The sequence below is a fragment of the Arvicola amphibius genome, chromosome 2 (assembly GCF_903992535.2).
Source record: "Arvicola amphibius chromosome 2, mArvAmp1.2, whole genome shotgun sequence".
NCBI lineage: Eukaryota > Metazoa > Chordata > Mammalia > Rodentia > Cricetidae > Arvicola > Arvicola amphibius.
Window position 1 is genome coordinate 50218481 of NC_052048.2, and position 18386 is coordinate 50236866.

The 18386-nt window shown below is 45.7% G+C and overlaps 1 protein-coding gene across 4 annotated transcripts in view; it reads right to left on the reverse strand.

Annotated features, from left to right (window-relative positions):
• Positions 1-18154, reverse strand: part of Mitf (melanocyte inducing transcription factor) — a 218683-nt gene extending 200529 nt beyond the window's left edge. For all 4 annotated transcript variants that reach the window (XM_038318830.1, XM_038318828.1, XM_038318829.1 and 1 more), the window contains exon 1: positions 17921-18154. In XM_038318830.1, the coding sequence (XP_038174758.1) occupies positions 17921-18024 (104 nt within the window). In that variant the 5' untranslated portion in view covers positions 18025-18154. The remainder of the gene's footprint in view (positions 1-17920) is intronic.
• Between the last annotated feature and the right edge of the window lie 232 nt (positions 18155-18386).

Sequence of the window (18386 nt, forward strand, 5' to 3'; positions counted from 1 at the left end):
TCTTACACCTGTCAGATTGGCTAAAATAAAAAACACCAATGATAGCCTTTGCTGGAGAGGTTGTGGAGTAAGGGGTACACTCATCCATTGCTGGTGGGAATGCAAACTTGTGCAACTGCTTTGGAAAGCAGTGTGGAGGTTTCTCAGGAAATTCGGGATCATCCTACCCCAGGACCCAGCAATCCCACTCTTGGGAATTTACCCAAGAAATGCCCAATCATATTACAAAAGCATTTGTTCAACTATGTTTATAGCAGCATTATTTGTAATAGCCAGATCCTGGAAACAACCTATATGCCCTTCAGTGGAAGAATGGATGAAGAAAGTGTGGAATATATACATATTAGAGTACTACTCGGCGGTAAAAAAACAATGACATCTTGAATTTCGCATGCAAATGGATGGAAATAGAAAACACCATCCTGAGTGAGGTAACCCAGGCCCAAAAAGATGAACATGGGATGTACTCACTCATAATTGGTTTCTAGCCATAAATAAAGGACATCGAGCCTATAATTCATGATCCTAGAGAAGCTAAATAAGAAGGTGAATCCAAAGAAAAACATATAGTTATCCTCCTGGATATTGGAAGTAGACAAGATTGCTGGACAAAAAAATGGGAACTTGGGGGTGGGATGGGGTGGGGGGATGGGGAGAGAAAAGTGTGAAGTGGAGGATGGGGAGAGCTTGGGGGAATAGGATGGTTGGGATATAGGAAGGGTGGATATGGGAACAAGGAATTATATATCTTAATTAAGGGAGCTATTCTAGGGTTGGCAGAGACTTGACCCTAGAGGGGTTTCCAGGTGTCCAGGAAGATGCCCCCAGCTAGTTCCTTGGGCAGCTGAGGAGAGGGAGCAGAAATGTCCAGATCCTATTGCCATACTCATGAATATCTTGCATATCACCATAGAACCTTCACCTGGCGTTGGATGGAGAAAACAACACACACTTTTTATAGTACTACAGTACTCAAACACATAAGAAAAGCAAGTCAAACTACAGCCTAAGACATGGGCCATAATAAGGGTTTTTAAAATGCTAGATGTGGTTGCTGTTGCTATTACTGTTGGCTTTTTGTGTTTTCTTGTCTTAGTAAATTGAGCATCTGAAACTAGTTCCTCTCTGCTTCCTTCTAGAAGAATCCCAAGCACCAATAACAAGTACTCAGCCAACGTTTACAGTAATGACTGCTGTCTATAATATACTGGTTTCCAGTACAGGAGGAAATCAAAACCACCACCTGTAAACTTCAGGCCCTGAGTGAGCCGGACCTGGGTACTTCAGAACATTTCTATACCATCTGCTTTCTCCTGGATTATTCAGGCAAGACCTCATAGCTTCTCTGTCTTTTTCCCCCCACAAGGCTTGACTCTCATATCCCATCTTCCTAAAAAATGAACAAAAGGAATTATACCAGAGTCAAAAATACCATGCCCGAACAGTGAAGCCCGGAGAGTATGAACAACCTGGCAGTGATGGGTCATGTTTAGAGCTGACAACAAACAGGCCAAATAAAGACTACAGTCCTTCATTAGCATGGCTGAGGTGCAACCCACCACAGCAGCTAGAAGACCATTTTCAGCAAAGTCAATTTCCATTATTTATGGGCTCCCCATTTTCAAATCCAGTTGATAATTAGAATCTGTAATCAACATTTGTGGCTTTCTTGTAGTTAAAGGTGGACATGTTTAGAATAGCAAGAAATCCAAGTGGCCCCATGCGCACGCTCCCCACCGAGGACAAACGAGGTTAGGACCTGCCATCCTACGCACCCTCCACCCTACTGTAGACAAGCATCCTGTCACAGTCTGTCAGTGCGTCTTTGTGTCTTGTGTTGGTGACCCCGCTACTTAAACAGTTCCCGGCACAGAGCTGAGCCACTGCCTCTCGTGCTGCTACATGCTAAGAGGTTGTTGAGTGGGGAGACAGCATAGGTAGTGAAATAAGCATTCCTCAGACATGAGATGCAGCGTTACTGGTCAGTTCAGTGTTAACTAGTCAATAATACCCATAAAATACAGTGCCTTCAACAGGAACCACACTTAAGACAGTTAGTCATTCATTGGTTAACAAAAAAAGGTTGAGACTAGGGGCTCCCAGGAAACTACCTCATTATTGTCCTGGGAATAATGCAGTATTCACAAATTTGATGGTTTTAGTGGTGTTATAGAGCATAAGCTCCGAAAATAAGAAGTGCTGGCTGTAGTTTATTGCCCCCCCCCACCTTAGCAACAAGAGCAACAGCAATCCCCTGCCTACTCATTTACTGTATTGAGGGTTGTGGATACTGGGCACCTTACATGCCACTGCACTGTCCCGAGAGGGAAATTCTACCATAGTCTAATATACAAGAGAGAAAACTTGGGCTCAGAAAAACCTAGGGGGATAGCTAATAAGGGGAAAGTCTAAAACCATTTCCTGCCTGTTTCCCAGAAAAGTCCTTTGAACACACTAAAACCAAACAAACAAACAAACAAACAAAACCCTTTTATCTGATTCTTATTTGAAGTGTTCTTGTATTTTTAGTTTTTGAAGTGGATTCTTGTGCATCCCAGGCTATACTGAGGATGACCTTGGCTTTCTGATCCTTCAGCCTTCACCTGGAATGGGGAGAATTGGAAGCAAAGGTGTATACCACACAGCTGGCTTTAGCTGGTGTTAGACACAGGCCCCAGTGTTGTGTAGTGTGTAAGGTACATGCTAAGCAAACACTCTAGCAACCAAGCTACTGCCCCAGCACATTCTGGTTATTCTTTCTTTCAAAACCATTTGGGGGTCACTCAGTGTCCTGGGCGTTTGACATACCCAACAAACTACCAAATTCCCTGTCCTCTTGGGGACTCACTGACAGTAAAATAAGTGTTACCGCTGTCCTATTTATAAATACAAGGAGCTTGATTAATTTTTAAAGTAAGGGCAGCTGAAGGGTGCCCTCAGTGGATACCATTTAAAGTGTATTTATTCCTAGAGTAGCAGATGTAACCACTAATCAGGTTCATTTCTTCTAAGAAGACCTCTTCTGACCCTTGATCGTGTTATGACCCAGCAAGCTACCCTTCCCGTGGCCAAGGACAACAATGTTCATTCAGTTGGACTCTCTTCCTCATCAGCATTTCCTGACTCCACAGTGGGCTCAATACCTGTGAGACTGACCCTCACCTGGAAGAGCAAAATAAATATGCTGAGGATGCTACAAATTAACTCCCAGGCCAAGACTCAGAAAAGTCAGAGCAGGAGGCAGACCTCTTCGCATCCACCCAGAAATAAATAAATCCATCTGACAACTTTCCCATCAAGCTGTGCCCCTAACTCTCCATGGAGCCACCCATTCCTCTCCCTCAAGTTCAGGGTTCAGATACCCATTAGGCATGATGGGTCTAAGCAGCCCTCCTCAGGCTCCATCCTCTCTGGCCCCAAAGAACCTGGCTCTGTATGTCATTGCTTCAACAACATGGAAGGAAGAAAATTTCCATGCTGCTTGTTTCCTATAACTCTCAGGAGAGAAGCTGTTTCCCTCAGAATGACACAAGATTGCAACTACCCTGAGGTGGTGGGGGGGGACAAAAACACTATCTGTGTTTTTATGTGTGTACAACTGCATTCAGGTAGAAGGTGGGGGGCACGCACATGTGTATATACGTGTGCATGTGTGTGAGTGTGCGTGTGTGTGTGTGTGTGTGTGTGTGTGTGTAGGCGCACACGTGTGCAATTAACCGGTTGTTTATTGTGGGAACTCAGTCAATAGCATTTTAGATACCAGCCCTTTAGGGCGTGGTCTGAGGTCCGACGCGCACAGACAGGAAGCATGCTCAGCTCTTTTGTTCTTTCACTTGGTTGGTAGTCAGAGTTCAGTTTGCAGCGCCCAGCGCCCCCAGAGCAGAGAAACACAGCGACTTTCTTATTGTGAGGGTTTCCCAATAAACATTTGTTATCTTTAATCATGGGCTCTCAGGGACTTCCTTTAATTACGCTACAGTTGGTAAATCTGTTCCCATTCCGATGTACACAAGAGCAAATAGTTGTGGGGAAAGGTGTGAAGGACTCTTCATTCAGGACGAGTCTGGACTCAAAAGTTTGCTGTATATCCCCATACACATGTGAAGATCAACCATACAGTCGGAGTCTTTCAGCCATAGAAAATCTGATTATGACTTAGGCACGATGAAAAATCCCCAGCTCCTTTAGATGAACATTTCTACGACTTCCCATTTCTTCCATTTTCATCCAGACCCTAAGCTTGCGTTGCAAAGACGTGGCCAGTGGCACAGACAATACCGACTGCCACAGTGGGCAAGGATGCTGAACAACCAGCACAGAGAGAGTAACATCGCAGTTACACCCGGCATGGCGGCTGACATGCGATGCAGTCTTTGGCTCTGGTTTGGCTTTCTGAGACAGGGTCTTACTATGTTGTCCAAGTGGCCTAGAATTCAAGATTTTCCTGCCTCAACCTCCATCATGCCTGTATCTGTTGTAACCTTTCTCTAGCCATCCTCTCATTAAATCAAAAATTAAAGAGGTGAGCACGCTGGTTCCCAGGCACATTGCTGAATACTTACTGATGAGGGCCTTTACAGATACCTAGCATATAATGAATCTGTTCTCCCAGAAAAGACAGTTACTATTCAGGTTAACTCCTTCCCATTTTTTTTAAAGATTTATTTATTATGTATACAGTGTTCTAAACTGCATGTATGCCTGCAGGCCAGAGAAGGGCACCAGATCTCATTATGGGTGATTGTGAGCCATCATGTGGTTGCTGGGAATTGAACTCAAGACCTCTGGAAGAGCAGCTAGTGTTTCTAACCTCTGAGCCATCTCTCCAGCCCCCTCCTTTCTATTTTCTAAGCACTAGGTTAACCACCACTTTCAGGAGAGAAAAGTTGCAATGGCCAAGAAATGCAATGTCAGAGGAGACCATTTCAAACTCAGTTTCTAACTTCCTAATGTACAGGAAGACAGGAAAACCCTGAAGTTCGGGCAGATGAGGTCTCCTGACTGATACTGGATGAATATGACTACGTAAAGGGATGACGGTGTACCATGTGTGACCAGAGAGCAGGAGGTCAACATGGACAAGGCTGGATGGGGACAGTTAGCAATCACAGGAGCCTGTACAGACACAGCAGTGGCACTGAGCTGCCATGAGATTGCACAATTCCAATTAGAGCCTCTTCTTATGCGTTCTCCGCCCAGCCATGCTCTGTAATTAGGATGAAAGGAAACATGTTGATAAAGACAAAGACTGCTGGCCACAAAGGGTAACGCCGCGCGTGTAAACAGCTCGTGCCAGCCTTAAATATCTCCCTCTAAGGCATCCCACCATTCCCCACTATTTGACCCGGATCAACTCTCGAAGATTCCAATGCTGATTACCCAACTTGGCAATTATTTCGGGCCTTTTCTATGGACCTGCTTCTCATCCTGCCTGTCCTTGAGTGCTTCCCTCCTTACTATGGCATCAAAAAGAAAAGTCTATTTCATGTCAGAAACCTAATGAGTGACATGTATGAAGGTTAAATGGGATGACAGGTATGAAGGTTAACTGGGAGGACATATATGAAGGTTAACTGGGATGACATGTATGAAGGTTAACTGGGATGACACATATGAAGGTTAACTGGGATGACATATATGAAGGTTAACTGGGAGGACAGGTATGAAGGTTAACTGGGAGGGAGTAACAGCCAGGATTTGGGCAGACGACTACATTCACATATTCCTCCACATTTCTCTATGTGTATGTGAGAACGTTCATATGTGTACAGAGACTGTATGTGTGTGGGGGCGGGGGCAGGGGGTATGTATGTGTGTATATACAAGTTCATATAGAAGCCAGAGGTCAATTTCAGATGTGATTTCTCAGGTGCTACCCACCTGTGTATATGGGGTCAGAGGTAGTTCTTACTGGCCTGAAGCTCACTAAGTAGGTTGACTTCTCTAGCAAGCAAGTCCCTGGCTCTGCCTATTTTCATCTCCTAAGCCCCGGATACAAACACACGCCCACCACACTCTACTTTCTTAGGGTCCCGGGGACCAAGCTCAGATCCTCACGCTTGCACAGCAAGCATTTGCTGCCTGAGTTATGTCCCTAGCCCTACACATCTCTGTCAATTCACATAATTTCCCTAGAACTCCATACTGTGTTGTGACCCATTCATTCCCTCCTGTCAGCCCTACACTGAAACTGGGGCCCCCGGGACCACAGGCTCGGGGTACTCAGCTAAAGGGTGGCAAACGTGGAATTTAAGTTCAATTCCACCTTCTCCTAAATTTACACTTCCTGAACTGGGGGTGAAAGCTCTCAGCCAGTTTATGGTCAGAACAGATGAGGGTTCTTTCTCTGGAGAAGTTCGTTGGGCAACAACAGCAAAAACACATAATTCAAAACATTTGGGTCTAAGTGGATTAAACATGGGCAGGTTGCATTTCTGGTAAATCCAGAGTCTGGAACTTTCTTCTGAACTTAATTTGTCTGGCCCTGACCTTCCTTCTCATAGCCCCCGCCCCATCCCGCTCTACCCCCATCAGAGGAACAAGCAGTGTGCCGAGGCTGAAAACAAAGAGGAAGAGGCAGCCTTGTGTGTGACAGAGCAAACCCTGGCTTAGCCCAATCTTCCGCCCCTCTGTTTTGGACGCTCCCACACTCTACAAACTGTCTGGAATTCATTAGAGATAGGAAAACAGGCCGACAGTCGTATTTCAAGTTTTATTCAGCAGAAGTTTTGTGGAAAACAATCCGGTCATGCGGACGTGCCCCAAACCACCATCACCCTGTTTCTCAACCCAATCTCTCAGTCAAGTGACTTCAGTCTGCTTCCAGTTCCACCCTCGCAGAGTTGGGAAGAAACTACCCCCAGTTCAAGATTTGAGCCAGTCCGTCAGCCACTCAAATGGCAAACTCTCGGGCAAACCTGCCATCCATAGTCTTGGACATTTCTTTTTCTAATTAAGCATGATTAATTTGAATATTCTGTCACCTGACAGGGGCCAACCTTGTCATAATACATGATTTATAACCAGCATCTTTGTAATTTCAAGTTCATTGAGAAAAATCACCCTCAACCACCTTTTCAAAGTGTGACGCCACTCTCCAACCAGAGTAACAGTCACAAATTTGTGAGAAATAAGACTTTTCAGACCCTATCCCGGGCTACTAGACCAGAAATGGAGGCAGAGCATCCCAGAAGCTCTCCAGGGCTGGTAGACCTGAATATGCACACTTACTAAACACCACTGTTCAAATACAGTTCCATAAACCCCAGCCCTCCCTCTTTGTTAAATCATTCTTGGAGTGATGTTTTAGAAGGAACACCTCCATGACGCAGAATACTTTCAGTAAAAATCATGCAGAGTTGCTCATATTGTCCTGTCAGCGATAAAGAATAATCACTGATAAAAAAAAAAAAGTCACCAGTTTGTTTGTTTGTTTAAGGGAGGAGGGTAATTCTGTCTAGAAAGCTCTTCAGGGGAACTACATGAGGGATGTGGCAGGATCCAAGGAACTCTTGGGGTCCGCTTAGGGTGCAGCACATCCCCAAAACCAACTCCTGTGAGAAGGACACGGGACCAGGCATCTATCACATGAGGCTCAACTACAAGGACCAGGCATGTGAGAGAGACTGAACTTGGGAAAGAGACTGTTCAGAAGTGAAATGAAACCTATCCAGTAGGAGAAACGTGTAAGGGAAGGGATGCTGGCTGCCAGTGAGAACGAACCAGAATGCTGTCAGGTGTGTGGAATCAACAGAGACAAAAAGAGGTTACAAGGAAAAGACTCTCCAAAGTGAATGGAGTACCCTAAAGTATCGCTGAATCCCACCCCCTCAAAAAATCCACAACTAATTGTCTCTGTCACTCAGCTTCCGCTCAACTGTACAGTTCAGTGCCTTTGCTGTGATGACCAAGCAAGCCCAATCAGTCCTCTCGTTCACTTCTAACTCACAGCTGTAACGCGTCCATCTGCAGCCTGCATCCTTGGGACTGCATTCCATGCTCACATCATTGGCCATTTACTCACCCAGCATTTACCTAGATAAAATATTATTAGTGAGATGACGGGGGAAATTACCATGCTCTGATGAATGATGCAAGGTGTGGTTCCAAAAAGTCTGCAGTCTGATTGTCCAGGACACTCCAGTCAGTGGCCAACCTCGCAAATTACTCTCCACGTGTGTTTCCTTGCAGCAAACGGACAGAATTGCATTTGGCTTGTCGCAAGGAATTGTGCCAGCTGCTCATATTTGTTGGGCTTGCTTCACCTAGGCTATTAGAAATGCTGCCTTTAAAAATAAACACGTTTCTAGAAGGCACAGCTGAAGTTACCCTTTGTAAATAAAGGACTCTAACTGGTCATACGATCGTCATGGTTATTCTCTGTCATTCTCAGCCAAAAGCATGATGAATCATTTCCAAAGGGTCCTACTGACTAATGTACAAAGTTTGCATGGTGCCATTCTACAGGCTCCAAAATGCAAGCAGAGAAAGCTGCCGCTGGGGTAACTCACTGCTTCTACAGAGAACTGGGAGATAAAGTGTACCCAGTCCTTTGGATGGAAAGGTAGCTGAGACTAGACCACACACGTACCCTTGTGTGGTTTCACCAACCTTACTGTGGAGTCCTGTCTCTGCTAATTCTGCAGAGACCTTGGTCAGATCAAAAGAACAGTGGAGTCATGCATCACCTAGGTCCTCTGGCAGACCTTACCTGTATGGTTCTGGTGCCTGACTTAGATAAGAAAGCCATGTTTGTGATTTCCATGTAAAAAGGGACCAAAGCAAACAGAGCACCTTCATCTGACTGTCACTTTGGAAATTCATATATAACCCCATAAATAAATCTTTTCGGCCTCACAACTTCTAGACAAGGCAAGCTTTGCCCAGTGAAAATATATAGTCTGCAAATATGAGCTGGGCATAGTCTATTGGTCAGGAAACCACTTTTCCAATGATGTCTTTGATCAAATGGAAAGTGAGGGAATGTGTGTGAATGATTCAGCAAATGACTCACGCTGGGGAAGGGGCAGAGGAGGGAAGGCGAAGCCGACACACGCCTTCCTGAAATTGCTCAATGAGCCACAGCTTCTTATAGAAGAACTGGAGTCCATCAATGCTTCCCCTAGACCTGAACTCGCTGGTTTAGATAGAAAAGATTTGCTTTCTCTCTGATATTGCCTTCTGAAAAATACCATTCCACAGGTATGTGAAGGAGAGAGCACAGCTATCGACATCCAAATGGATTTCAAAAAAAAAAAAAAAAAAAACAGTTTTCAAAGAGGTCGTGTTAAAAGCTACCGTCTGTGGAAGCCACGGCTGACAGAGCTGGGGGGAGCACGGGAAGTTAAGCTTCTCCTCTTCACTTCTGCACCAAAGCTAACACTTCCCATCAAGGGGCCTGATCCACTGCTGAGACCAGGGCTGGGAGGCAGGAGGATGCTCACGTTTTGGGAAATTTGCTGGTGAATCCTCATTTACTCAGACCTTACCTTTACACCCAAAAAAGTAACCCAAGTCCAACCCAAAGCCCATTCCCAAGCCAGGCAGGGTCAGATATGACATCAGTGAAGACACAGTAGGACACCAGGGAGCCAGACAATTCTGAAGGAAATAAGAGAGACTAAAAAGAAAGATCCATCTCCACTCTTAGTCCACGATTAATTTTACAAAGACAAGCGTGAAGCTTGACTCGTCCAATACTAAGAAAAAAAAAAGCAAAACCAACTATAAATGCTCACAGCCAAAATAGATTAACATCAATTTTTTTCCACTTTTCACATCTTACCTTCAATAAGTCTCACTGCCAAACTGATGTTAGCTGCTTTCTATACATTAGACCTTTTATTTTTGTAGAAATTTTGCAAATCAGTTCTTTTACTCAAGAGGGCTCTCAAGTTCAGAGAGGTCGGGTAACTAACTTGTTTAAAGTCACAGAGCTAGTGAGTAGTAGCACCAAGGTGTGTACCTTCATGTCAGACATTCTTCATCCTGCCAGGTCTTACTTCAGAAGCTCTTATTTCCCCATGCCCTCCCTGGCCTGCCGACCTCAGACAGCCGGCTCGTTCCTCAGTCACACTCCACCACAGTGACCACAAATCACCTGGCTCGTTTCTTTGGTTCAGTATTAACTCAGAAGTCCCTACCTCCAAGATGGAAGTGTACAGTGCTAGAAAAAAGAAAGAAAGAAAGAAAGAAAAAAAACCTCTGGCTATCTAATTTATATTTCATTCCCTGCAGCCAGTAAGAGCCAGACACCGTAGAAATCCTTAATACATAACTGCTGTAAAAAGGGAAAGAAATAGGGGTGGGGTATGAAGAAAAACAAAAACATGCAGGTCCTTCTGACCTCAGAGCGTAACATGACTGAGAGACTGAGGGAGGCAGGGATGAGGAGCCATGACAGGGCCTTCATGAAGTTGAGGTGTAATTTCATCCCTATGATTATTTTTTTTACCAGTTACCCTTATTCCCCTCCCCCAGGGCTCTGCTGTTCAGCCCAGCCTGACTCAGTTTCCAGCTGGGGTGGAAAACCACCGGGAAGGTCACATCTCTTATGCCTTGTGTGCCTGGACCATAGCACCCAGCTCTTGAGAAGAACCGGGAAGTGATGGCGAAGGACAAGGGTCTAATTGCAAAAATTTCAAGACAAGGGTCTCATGTGACCACCTCAAGGGGGTCACCCCTTTATCCTCCACAACATGCTTGACCCAACACAAGAGGAAACAACGGCACAAAGAGACAAAGAAGCCATATTTAAGAAGCAACCTAGAAAATGGGGTTTACCAATGAGAAGCCAGAGCCGGCCTTGGGAAATGCTGGTACCAGAAACAGGGAGGGGGATTTCCAGTGAAGAGCCCAGCCCTCCAGGAGAGAGAGGTGCAGACTTTGTGTTTGGTATAGTTTGGATATACCTTTGTTCCTCCAGGCACAGTCTTTAGACACAGAGAACCCTCTAGATGAACTGTAGAGTCATCGTGCTAATACCGAAAGCTTAAGATGACCACAGTTACTGTCTCTGACCTGCCTTCTTGACTGTTTCCTCCAAACAAACCACACTTGGAGAGTGCTTAAACATATTTTTATGATTTACTTTGATTAGACAAACCTAACAGTACAGCACATTTTATACTTGCTACTCACACAAGCACACACACAAAAACAAACCGAACTCTTTCTTGCTGTCCTTGACAGATGACCAAAAGAAGAAGAGTAACCCGGGATATTTTTTCCTGTTATTTATCCTAATACTGCCAGTTCTGAAACAAAGCAGTTGGAGGGAGAAATTTAGTAATTTTGATCTGTCCCGAGATACATTTTTCTACACTGAGGTCCTATTCCTGACAGCAAGCACATGTGACCTGTTCTAAAAAAAGGGTATTTTCCACTTCTTGCACAACTGGAGCAGATCTAAACATCAGCTTGTGCAAACTGCACTGCAGAACTCAAAGGGAATCAAACATACGCACACTTAAAGAAACTATAAATAGCGGCACTCGGGAAGAGGAAATCTCCAATAACAGACAAAACCAACACTTAGAATCCCACTTTAATCAAGTGTTCCGCCTAATCATATCGCAAAGCTCATCTGCATAATGAGGACGGAACATCTGCCAGGTTGAGACACCTCAGTCTTGTCTAGTTTGCTCCTGAGCCTGTAAGAGCTGACTTGTTAAGAGGAGACAAGTGCAATTTTACCAGAAAAGAAAGATCCACTATCAATTACCAAAGGTCTATGCTAGGCGTATAGTCATCTTTTTGTCTCTATTTTAAAACTCATACCAATCTCAAGAATATTGGTCCCATCTTAAAGGTAGGTTGAGATCCCATGACATCAGGCATCTTGAAGCCAGAGGCACTGGGTAAGTGGCCAAGACGTGGTCACAACACAGTGTAGCTCCCTAAGCCTTCCAGCGGCATTAGAGTCTTCTAGCCTTGAGGAGCAAGCCCTCCATGCCACCTCATGCCTTCTCAACTGTTTGAATGTCACTTCACTTTGAAGGTCAAATTCAAATTCCCTCATTCACTCACAGAACCACTGCCCGACACCATGCCCATTCTGGTTCCTTTAATAAATAAACGCCCACTGCTGATGCCCACAGCAGGCCACACTCTGACTTGTATAGTCACTGAGTGGACAAGTTCTCTGCCCCTCGCCCTACTGGGAGTTTGGGCTGCAGCTTTGGATTCTGCATGATCACCTTGTGCAGGGCAGTGCACACTAGCTGACAAGAGCCTGGCGTCCAACGGGACCACCTCAGTTTAAATCTGGGCCCTATCTAGTACTTGGTATGCCTCAGTTTCCCTCTCTGTAAAAAAAAAAAAGTGGAAACTAAAAATACTGATGCCCAAGGCTTAGGTGAGAATTAGTTGTTCTGTTCAGAAGAGCGCTTGGAATACAGTTAGGACTAGAGAGTTTTAACATCATGATTAGTACCACCTTTGTTCGTAGTGTCTGCTTGGGCTTTGCAAAGATTAAATATATCTTTTCTTCTTGGTTTTGAGCCTAAGCCTTCAACAGCTGAGCCATCTCATAAGTCTGGGATTAAGTATATCCTGCTCATGTAAAAACACTCTGAACAGGGATTGGCACCTACTAAACACCTGTTAGCCAATTAATTTTGGTATACTCAGACTTGGAAATGCATGCTAATTATAAATTTTTATGTGTGTGCCGATGTCACATTTGCCAGTGTTTAACCTGCAGAAATAAACCATTATCAGACGGCTCAAAGATATAAAATGCAAAAATAAATTTCTGAACACTTGTTAGAAGGAAAGTAAAAATGAATTTGCAAGATTGAGGAAGTTTTATTACATAACAAGACTTGCCTTAGAGAAGTGAGCCACAGTGTACTAAACACAAACACATTCCAGAATGTCGGAGCTCACTAAGAAAAAGGAAAACAAGAGCCACATGTACTCGCATTTGCTGAGCGATGGCTGTGTGCCAGCACCATCCCCAAAGTCAGTATCATTGTTCATTTTCTTTGTCTCTGGGAAGAAGCCCCTATTTGCTAGAGGAGGAAACTAAGTTAGAGATCACCAGGCCTGCCCAGGATCACCCAGCTAGTTAGGGACAATACAATGACAGAGTGAAGCTTCCAAGCTAATTAAGCTAATGCAGATCTGACAGATCAGAAAAAATTAAAAATTAAAAAGAAATAAGAAAATGTCCAAAACCAAACAAACCAGCAGTGTGGTGGGTGGGGGGAGGAGAGAAGGAATAGGAGGGAGGGAGGGAGGGAGATTGAGATTGACTTGACAGTTTTGTTTTGCCACGCATGGATTATTCTTTCCTAAAATAAAAGGGCATTTTTAGCATGGAAACTGAAGGGGAAGCCTCAGGAAAAGCCAGTGGGCTTGTGACGTGTGGGAACAGAACAGCCTATGTTTCTCATCTTACCACACACGCGTGCAAACTCCACACGCCTCTCTTTGAATCCGCACTTGGCACCACGGCAGCAGCCCATCTTGCCATGATTAACTTAACACTGGCTTACACTGCCATTTCTAATCTGCAGGAAATTTAATACTGTCTAAAACAGTACTAAAATTTGTAGGAGGAAACGGGGACCAAATGAAGCCAGTACCTACATCTGCTCAGGAAAAGAGCATCAGCAACTACAAAGGTGTAGGCTTCTCCAGAGTAAAGCCATCGGAAGGCCACGGGCCACGCCACTGGCTTCTGCAGTTCAGATCAAAAGACCTTCCGGGCTTTGCCCATACCCAGGAGCTCAAGGACATTTTCCTGGTGTGACTTGCCAGTGCGATTGTTTCTTCTGTGACCCATCGTGGAGAAATCACTCTCAGGAAGACACCATGCATCCCGAGAACTTTTGCTCCTACTGCATCTCTTGCTACGGCACTTCACCAGTCAGTAAGACCAAGACGAGGTTCAGCAACATTTGGACTATATGAATATCTGGGCTGAGCCCCAGTGAAGAATATGGAACTTCATCCTTGAAGAAGGACTTCTGGGAATGTATTTGTAAAAGAATAGTGAATACAAAAATAAAAGTTAAACACGATACCTTGTGGCACACTAAAGGAGAAATGCACACGTGTTCAATAAATACATACTATCAGACATTAATCTGCACATCTGACAGCCCTGTACAGTAAAGAAGCATCTATCTCGAAACATCAAGAGCTCTGAGGCTGAGTGACTGTTCTCGGTTCTGGGGACTCCAGAGTAAAGAAGCCATGGAGAGAAAACCTTGCCATCATGGAGCTCTGAGGTCTAATATATACATATACATACACCCACATACACATTTATATATGTGTGTGTTATGCATGTATCTATATATCTATATACGAGGCATATATAAGAGAATATATACATACATATATACATATATACATATATATATATATATATATCCAACATAAAGTATTGTCGAACTGGATTGTAAATTATAAGACTGTGGGGGAGACACAGCTGGAAAAGGACGCCTGAGAGTTCGGTGGGAGCGGGTAATTATGAACAAGATGGCCACAGGAGGTCACACTATCCATAAGATGAGAATCAGGGGGACGTGAGAATGACACTGGGCGGAAAGTTAGGAGTTGGTGGGGTAGAGCATACTGTGTCTGTCTGAACAAAGGGTGCTCCAAGCAGAAGCCAGTGTGCAACACACAAAGATCCAGAGGTAGAGGAGCCTGGGCTCTTCCTGGAATGCTAAGTGTCAAGAGGTAAGGTCGGCAGCCTGACTACGTGGGCTGCCTTGTGCCATGGGAAGGAATGAGGAAAAATAAGAGTCACGGAGGGCTTTGACTAGAGACACCAGCGTGATCCAGCTTGAGTTTTAGCACAGGGCCCAGGTGGTCCTTTGCTGGGGAAGCTGTCCTGGGTACTGCAGAGAGGCGACCGCATCCCTGGAATCCACCTGCTGAGGATTAATCACGACTCTCTTCCACAGTGACAACCAAGGGTCTCCACAAGGAAGCAGATTTGGTCTCCGACTGAAAATCATGTGGGTATTTTTGTTTAATTTTGTGTATGTGCATACGTATATGTGTATACATGTTCACATGTATGTGTACTGTGTACAGGGGTGTGCATCTATGTGTATGTGCATACATGTGACGACGAGAGGTCAACTTCAGGTGCCCTCCTCAGTCACTCTTCACCTTAGTTTTTGAGACAGAATCTCTCACTTTTATCAATTCAGACAGACTGGCTTGCCAGCAGGCTCCTCTCTACCTCCCTAGGGCTGGGATTACAACTGCCAGCCACCACCGCTGGCGTCTTCATGTGGGTACCTGGAATAAAACTCAGGTCCTCATGTTTGTGTGGCAAGCACTTTACTGTCTGAACCATGGTCTCAGTCCTAAAAAAAAATCCAAAAATCAGTTTAACAAGAATATTGTAGCTGCTAAATTAAAAATCTAAAAGTGGCCAAGGCTGAGAGAGTTAAGAGATTGCTGCAATAACCCAGGCAATGACTGATACTGCCCTGGTCAAAGTCACAGCAGAGAAACAGACAAGAAATAGGTGAGTTTGGGAGCAAAGCTAGATCAGTGCTCTCAACTTTCCCACTGTTTAAACCCTCTAACACAGTTCATCAGGTTACAGTGACCCCAACCATAAAATTAATTTCGTCACTACTTCATAACTGTAATTTTGCTATTGTTATGAATTGTAATGTAATTATCTGAGATGAAGGATGTCGGATTTGCATCCCCTGTGAAAGCGTTATTCTACCCCAAAGGCGTCAAGACCCACAGGTTGAGAACCACTGATCTAAACGATACAATGGATAAATGGCCTTCTTACAAGAGTCCGCAACTTTCCTTACAACTTTTTCCCAAACAGGACTTAAAGGGCGCCTCAGGAAAGGGCATAAATCAAACACAAAGAGAAGACCCTGAACCACATGAAGCCCACTCAAAGTCACACAACATATATAAATGACAGTATCATCAGGACAACTGTCAAAAACAGTATAAGGAAATGTCACCTACTCCAGATACTTACTCACAGATTTTATTTAACTGGTTTATTTCAAAGAGCATATGTCTCCTCTATCCTACCTCGCACCTGCTTCTAGTACCAACGTGTGAAGGTGTTTGTGCCCACACAGCCACATTTTTCCTTCCCCATGCTAGCTAGCTACAGAAGGCATGTACTCCTGCATGCCATTCTTGCTGACTGTGACAAAGAACAGAACCAGTTCCTTCCATGAAAGTGTTGTCAGGGCCCTCATTGGTCTTCTCCAGGGCATATTTTCCCCACTCCCTCAAACTCATTAAATGTATCAACCACCATCATCACGTTCTCAACAGTCCAGTTAATTCATTTCTTTCAGGAACACACACACACACACACACTCCCTCCCTCATTCCAGCTATGTAAGCATTTGCTTATAGAAGCAAAAGCAGGGACGGCCCAGTAAAACACTGGTCCCTTCAGCCACATGCAGATAAAGCCCTAATGAGCATAACCAACAATACCCCTTACACAGCATCACTCAGAGCACCCAATACACACAATCTATGTTCACATACAAAATAGCCATTATGAACAGAAGCCACCAGTGACAGGACACGTTGACGCATCTCAGTGCCTACCACATTTCCTTCCACTTGGCCACAAGCATGTGCAAAAAGCCTGCTTTTTGCAAGGGCAGCCGGGGACATCTGCTCTTCCCAGAGTTTGTTCTCCCCACTGGATTCAAGATCCAACCCCAGCCCCGAAAGGAAAGTAACCTGGCTCCTTTTTCCAGCAGAGTTAAGACTCAGCCCCCTTCTCTCCAAAAACAAGGATCCCTTCCACCCCTGACTTTTACCTCCCTGGCCCTCCGTTCCCCTAAAAGCGAGGCCCTCTGCCCCTCTGCCAGGGGCACCTCACTCATCTAGGCCCTAGAGACAGTTGAGGGACAAGGTGATGAAGCTTCCAGTCTCACCCTCACCTCATCTCACTATGGAAAGAGGTGGAAGTAAAGCCTTTCTTTGGCTAGCACGGATTCCAGCGACCATCCCCCCCTCTGTAAACATGACAAAGAAGTGACCAAGGAGAGTGAAAAGGGAAGATAACCGATTCTGCCCCGCAAAGAGCAACAGACAGTAATGCAAAGGATCAGGGTGCCGCAGATGTACAGAGTTGGGAGGAACCAGAGGGTATCTTCACTCCAGTCCCGAAGTTTTTGAAGTGCCTGGGGAATTAAACGTGTGTAGTAGAGAAAAGGAGATCATTCCCAACTACCACAGGCCTCTGAACTAGCTTATCTATCTATCTTCCTTCCTTCCTTTTTTCGTCCTCCCTCCCTCCCTCCCTTCCTCCCTTCCTTTTTTTACATTTGCTAGGAACTCTATGCCTGAGAACTTGCCCAGCTGGAGAGACACGCCCACCAGCTGCCACCACCCCCTCCGGGAACTCAGGTGCTCCCGGGTGGCAGGTGGGAGAAAAAGCCCTAGTGGACTTCAACTTAACCTAGGGGCCACCTGGAGCAGTCTCTCCCAGAGAGTCTGAACTACTAGGAGACTCTCCAGGCCAGTTCATTGCTTCCCTGGAGCACCTGATCTCCACCCTCAGCCTCCTAGAATCTTCAGAAAAACTCCGCCGCCCGGTACCACCACATCACGGTCCCCGTCCGGTGCTCCTCCTACACCACCGGGTACCGCCCCAGCCCCCATTCAACTCAGCATCTGGCTTGTGCAGCCAAGGGTCCCCGCGCCTGGATGAGCCATCCCAAGAGACCCGTGGTACCCGAAGTGTCTCTGTCAGAAACCCTAGGATGCGAGCAAGTCATCTGAGAGCAGAACCCCAGATGCCAGGGGCCAGGTCGCCCTGTACCCCAAGGCAAGGGCACGGGGTCCTTGTCCCACTGCTAGTCAGACTGGCTATTCTCGCCCCCGGGTAGCCAGTGCGGGGCCCCTGGGCCTCCCGCCGCGCCGCCCTCCAGCTGTCACCACTCACCTGCTCTTCAGAGGTTGACTTTTGAGTTCGTAATAGGTTTTGGGTTCTTCGTGAAACTCCTCCCCGACTTCGAAATCCGCCACGATCCCAGATTCTGACTGCATGGCTCCCGCTTGCCCGCCTTCCACTGCTTGGAAGCACCTGCCGAAGATGGGGGGACTTGGGTCCCCCAGCCACTTGCCCCGCGCAGAGCCGCTAAGCCCGCTAGCCGGCCGCCCGCCCCGGCGCGGTGAGTTTACACTCACACCAGGGCGGGAGGGGCCGATCCCGATGCGTCCTGGGATTTGTAGTACCTCCGGGGCAGAGCATACAAGATCTCTAGGAAAGCAGCGTCTGTAAAGACTACAATTCCCAGAAGGCCCAGTCGGGGAGCGGCAACGTGGTAGATACCGATAGTGCAAGTCCTGTTTGGATTCCTAGTCAATGTCAGCAGCTCCTCTCTGTCTCTCCCGTTTACCCCAAGGGT